The sequence below is a fragment of the Euprymna scolopes genome, chromosome 33, assembly GCF_053919585.1.
Source record: "Euprymna scolopes isolate OS-2025 chromosome 33, ASM5391958v1, whole genome shotgun sequence".
Lineage (NCBI taxonomy): Eukaryota > Metazoa > Mollusca > Cephalopoda > Sepiida > Sepiolidae > Euprymna > Euprymna scolopes.
In genome coordinates, this window is record NC_136514.1 from 20747207 (window position 1) to 20753013 (window position 5807).

The window sequence follows — 5807 nt, forward strand, 5'->3', positions numbered from 1 at the left end:
CAAATAAGTCGTGAAACAAACAGAATGAAAGCATGAAAGGGAGATAATTGGGGGTATTTTATTGAAAGCAGACGAGTGCCGTATATTGTTATTACACATGTGCTTATGGAGCAAAAAAAAAGACTGAAATGAAACAAAAAACAAGTTAATTTATTGGAAACCTGGAAAAATCATATATATATACAATAGAAAAATGCGAGTACAAAAAATAATATGGTTAAGCTTAAACATGGAAACGTAAAAGACTAGTTGTTAAAACTGGAGAAGAAAAGGACATATATATATATATATATATACATATATATATATATATATATATATAAACTACTTAATTTACTCACATAAAATTAATATACGAAAGTATAGATTTATGCGTAAACTTTAAGTATTTACTTCAAAAGTGCTCAATAGGTAGGTAGAGCTAGTTAGTAATTTATAAAATATATATGGTGATTAAGCTAAACTGAATATTCTGCGTTTCATCTACTCTATGACTCCTCAGGCTTATGCGCATAAGCCTGAAGAGTCCTAGAATGGATGAAACGCGGAATATTATATATATATATATATATATATATGACATGGCCCCCATCATTAACGTTAATGATGGGGGTCACGTCATCTGTTTTTTTTTACCTGATAATTTTTAAATAAAATAGAATTGCATTGCATGGGTCCGAGCCCTGATGCGGGTAGTGCCACGGCCTAATATCATAGTCATTGCTTAATATAGTTTTTAGCTGTGACCTAATTCCTTGACCTAGTTTTGTAATTTTCAATCGTCGCTGACGCTGATTCGATGATGGTTCCTTTGAATTTCTTTAACGATCCCATGTCTGATGGTCGATCTGAAAGAGAATATCGAACATGCGAAATAATATTGAATCATGCGAAATAATATTGAACCATGCCAATGTCGTATCAGTTCAAGATGCAGTATTATAAGAACGATTTGAGTTTAGTGTATATATATAGTTTATTTACAATATGTACATCATCGTCAGTGTGTTTTACAAAATATTTACAAAAGTCCAAGGAATCATTGATCAGTGTCATTGAGCGTATAGTTTATCAATCGGAGTCACTGAGCACTTCCTCACATTCTAAAAATAGCTGTGACGTCGGCCTTCGTCCGGTGATCTGTCGTAGGTACAGTGCCAATGTGTAGTTTATGTTTTTTTTTGGGGGGGGGGTGACGAAGATGTCGTCGTCTGGCTCCTCAGTCTCTGACTCACTGAGCACTATCACCCCGGAGACAGGCGTGTCCTCGACGAGTGTGTCCTGTGAGAAGCTTGGTGCCGCGGGGCTGGGTTGGTTTGTTCTTGTAGGACACCTGTGTGCTTTGCAACCGTGCGTTTTGCAGTATTGTGTTGGTTGGTTTTCGTCTATTTCGCAGGCCTGTATCATCCAGTCCTCGACGTCGGAGTCGTCGGAGATGCGCACGTTTTCTACTTCTTCTCCCGCCATGAGGTCCTGGAATAGCTGTCTGCGTGCCTTGCAGTATCCTGCCTGTTTGTCTGGTGACAACCCTTCCACTGCCTGTACAGTGAAATGTGTAGATGCAGCGGGTTCTTCTATATCCTCCTCCTGGAACTGGTATGTTTGGTTAGTGTAATCCATGACGTATTGTCTCCATACGGTCAACCACATCGTCGGATTCATTTCACGGACTCCCCAACCTTTTAGTGCTGGCATGGGTCGTTTCGTTTCGTATAGGAACATGCGGTTGTGCATTGCCGTGCGTTCCTGGGGTACGTGTCGCCATGGGTCGTCGTTGGATGTAGAGAGACACGGTGTCCTCTCTAGGTACTGTTCTGCTTGGTGTTTCACGTTGACTGCTGTCGTTGTGCCCTCAAGTATACATTTGCCCTCCTCGACGTTCTGCGGCGTGAACCACATTTCGTCAGTGTAGATGAGGGTCTTATCGACGCACGAACCGAAGGTGAAATTATCTGAAGCCTGGCATCGCATGCGTCCGCAGTTCATGAGGCCGTTCCTGATCGATCTTAGGACGTACGACTTACCGGAGTTGCTGGGTCCTGTTATGTGGAACCCGTTCTTTTTCGCCCGTATCATATGGCAGACCTCGAAGAGGTTTCGCCCAAATTCTACGGGGTCGAAGTTGTGGTACGTCGCCCATGCGTCGTAGATATCCAAGGACTTCTGGACCGTCCAGTACCGGTTCCCGTCCATGCTGAAGAGGTCCTTCTTTTGACGGATCTGTTCAAATATGGGGGTGACCTTCGTTTGGATCTGTAGGTCGCTGGCTGCCGCCTGCATGATCGGTTGTATATTTTGGGTGTTAGTGAAGATGTGGTCCCACGTTTCCCGCACTTTAGCACTGGCAGATTATTTACAGTAGAGCATGACTTTTGCCATGTCCGTACTGTTGCATTTTCTCATGATGTCCAAGATGAATTTGTACTTTTGTCCTCTCAGGGTTGATTTTCCAGTCAAGCCTGTGTCTACTGTTGGTTCCTCCGGTTTCCTTAAGGGCTTGTCGCAGATTCTTCTGTACATGGCGAGTTGTCCGGGCGTCTCCAGGTGCCCTGCAGCTACTACTGAGCGTTTAGCCGGGTCCATCGTCAGGTAACTGCAGAGTCCGTAAGGGTTGTAGATCTTTTGGCAGGAAATTTGGTAAGGGTTGATTTGCCGTTCCGCCTGTAGTTTCTTCATTTGCACGTAACTGTGCTCACAAGTAGGGTGGTTATGATGCCACGTGATCATGTGGAAATGGTCTACGTCGGCGCAGTGTTTTAAGCTGCTTGGCCCCGCTACGTGGTATACGACTATGTAGGGTCGCTGGTCGAGAATTCTGGCGAAGTACCCGTGGGTAGCGTTAGATGGCTGTAAGGTTATGGCATCCTGGTATGGTTTGGTTTCTGTAGTTCCTGGACTTAGTTTGAATTCTTCCTCGGTTTCCCAACGGTAGATCCAGGTGTAAGGACGGATCTGTTTGCCGTTGACAGTTTCTCCGTTTACCAGGTCGTTGAATTTTTGTTGTTCCTCTCTTTGGGTGCTGCTGCTGGTCGTGGCTTCCATCCTGACGGTCTGGAGCGAGTGCCTGATCTGTGGTGGATGTGCGTCTTTTATAGCAGTTAATGCGTCGTAAGAAATTAGATTCTGCTGAAGGTTTAGTAATTATACTTGTAAGTAATTGAATTATGCTGACGGTGAGGAATTTCATACGTAAAAGTAATTGATTTCTGCTGACGCCGAGGAATTTAAAAAAGTAAAAGTTTTGCTTACGGTGCATTTAGTGTCTGTAGCTCCGCCCTATTTGTTTACGAAACGCCCATAAGGCATGCCGAATATTTGACCGTTGTGGTCCCATATGTGTGTGCCGTGATTATGAAGCATTCCTTTCGCTGATTGGCCGTGGAAATGTCTATTGGGCGGTACAATGGTGTGGTATTCGTAACTGAAGTCAGACGATGTTGCTGATAGTGCTTGTTTGTGGGTGGTGACTGGGACCTTCTGCGGGTGGATAAGTGCGTCACAGACTATTTCAATTTCTAGCATATAAGTTATTTCGAAGTTGAAATATAAAATACCGGCGGTGCTGTTCGGGCGTAGTATAGGTGGAACATGTATTAGTACCATTTCTGGAGAGTCCTCGTTTGTGTAGAGCACTTTGTTAATAACTGTTCTGTCCGACATTGTTGTGCACCCGCTTGTTTGTATGTAAGTGGTAGCCCCGATATCTACCTTTCCACTGTCCTTCTTGCCGGCGTCGCTCGTGTTCGTCTTTCTTCCTCTTTGGTGATCGAAATTTAAGTCCGACACCTCTGTTTGTACTAGGTCCTCTTGCACTTCCTTACGTTGTCGTTTCCGTGCACCCTGGCGGACGTTGTCCTCTGCTTTCCTCAGTATGGTACCGTAGGCCGGCGCGGTGGCTACCGATAAACCACAGTCCCAGGCCGTTTTGACTCCCGAATTTAGGAGGTTAGTGATTAGTACCGGGTTGGATATCATACCTGCTTGTATCGTGTAGTTGCCCTGCATTGTAGTGTTGGTTAGTGGTCGTCGTAGTAGGCTGTGGTTACGCCATACGTGTGTGAACGAGTCACCTTGCCGTAAGTTCTTTACGTTTGGCATTTCTCGCCAATCGTGCAAGTCGATCATTTTCACTTGTGTTTTATTTACTGAGTCGGAGAAGTTTCCTGTGTTTGGAATCGCATTTATTAGTTCGATCGGTGCCATGTAATTGTATGTGTAGGTCGGTAACTCTGCGTCTGCTCCAACCATGGGTTGGATTTCTGAGAAACCTTTGTTTGGGATTTTTGATATCCCTTCCAAGTTTCCGTAACCGATGTATGAACCGTTGTCGATGTAGATGTCGAAGTAGGGTTCCGGGTTAGGTACGAAGACTTCTTCGTTGTTCTTTGTCAGCCATTCCCCGCAGGTTATTTTTGATATTTTAAATCCTTGGCTGACTATTCTGTACGCTGTCGCGTTTGACATTATCGCTTCCCATTTCGGTGGAGTTACCCAGGTCGTTAGGAAGTAGGGTACTATGTAGTCTTTAGATACCGGCTGTGACCATGAAAACCGGGCTGCTCCGTGTATGCCTTCCTTTGGGTCAGTGTCGTAGATTTGGAATATAGCTGCGCAGTCATTCATGTTTGTTGTTTTTACCTGGTTTTTGAAGCTCCTCTGAAGCACTACACGTCTTACGTTGTTGTTAGTAATGGTTGGTAGCTCTCCTCCCTCCTCGTTTCCTCCCCACGCTCCGCTGCCGTTGTCGTTCGCGACAGTGCTCGCCTCCGAATCGACTTCCATACCTGCTTCGCAGCTAGCAGTGTAAGTAGGATCATGTTTAATTCGTTTAGGTGGGGGATCGAAGTAGTCGTCCAGCCCCAGGTAATGCTTTGCTCTGAGCGCCCCTCGTGATAAAGCTCCCAACAGACCTGTTCCAGCAGAGTCCTTGTAAAATTGTTCATCTGCTTCCCGGGTCCTGCCTTTTCCGTAGTTGAAGTCGTGTCTTTTTGCTGCCCAGTCTAAGCGAAATATTTAAAAAATTGTCTCAGTCGTGAAGGATTTCTCCTCCACTGCCAGCGAACAAGAAATTGAAGTGCAGCATCTGAAGAGGAGATACTACACTTTGATCTTGGCAAGAAGGCGAAGAATGTTTGCTTTTATGGTGTTAAGAGTTTGAGAACTTTATTTTCCTCTCCACAATTGACCATTTAAATATGTTAGCTTACTTGTGATCTCTTTTTCTTACTAGATTCAAGGACGAGAATCAATCTACTCTGGTGAAGTATCCAGCTTCATTCTGCTATTTGAGGTAACATCGCTTGGAAAAGGTGCACTATTCTTAGTAACAGTCAAGGTGAGTTAACTATATCGAGCAATTGTAGTTGGGCCGCGAATACTGTGATTTTGAATAGTTAGTCAGAGTTTACTGTAAGGAAATATATTCTCATGCAAGACTTTCCTGACAAACCCCTGTAGAGAGAGACCTTAGACACTCGAGGATAATGTCTGGTAGGCATTCAAGCACTCGCTATTTCTGAGTCTTGATTTCTCCAGTTTTTACTTAAAGTTTTCGCAGTTTTTCAAAGACAAAAGTGTTAGGTTTACTTAGCCCGGAAACTTACCTTATTTTGTCCAGAGAAATAAATGCTATTCGCCTTGTCAATCCGGATAGGTGACAACTGATGGTCAAATAACATTGATAGTTTAACTTGGAAGCAATCCGGAACCATAGGTGGATTAATCCCTGATTGATTTATACATCTCTTGTCTTGTTTGAGATTGTATTTCACACCCACTAGTGTACGTCCACTTCTCTCATCGACGCC

The 5807-nt window shown here is 44.1% G+C and overlaps 1 protein-coding gene across 1 annotated transcript; it reads right to left on the minus strand.

The window, feature by feature from the left end:
- Nucleotides 1-957: 957 nt before the first annotated feature.
- On the minus strand, nucleotides 958-3170 carry LOC145258168 (uncharacterized). Its single transcript, XM_080115978.1, has 2 exons — nucleotides 2470-3170; nucleotides 958-2333 (listed from the first exon to the last, which is right to left on the minus strand). Coding segments are annotated over exons 1-2 (1263 nt in total). The 5' UTR covers nucleotides 2471-3170; the 3' UTR covers nucleotides 958-1071.
- Between the last annotated feature and the right edge of the window lie 2637 nt (nucleotides 3171-5807).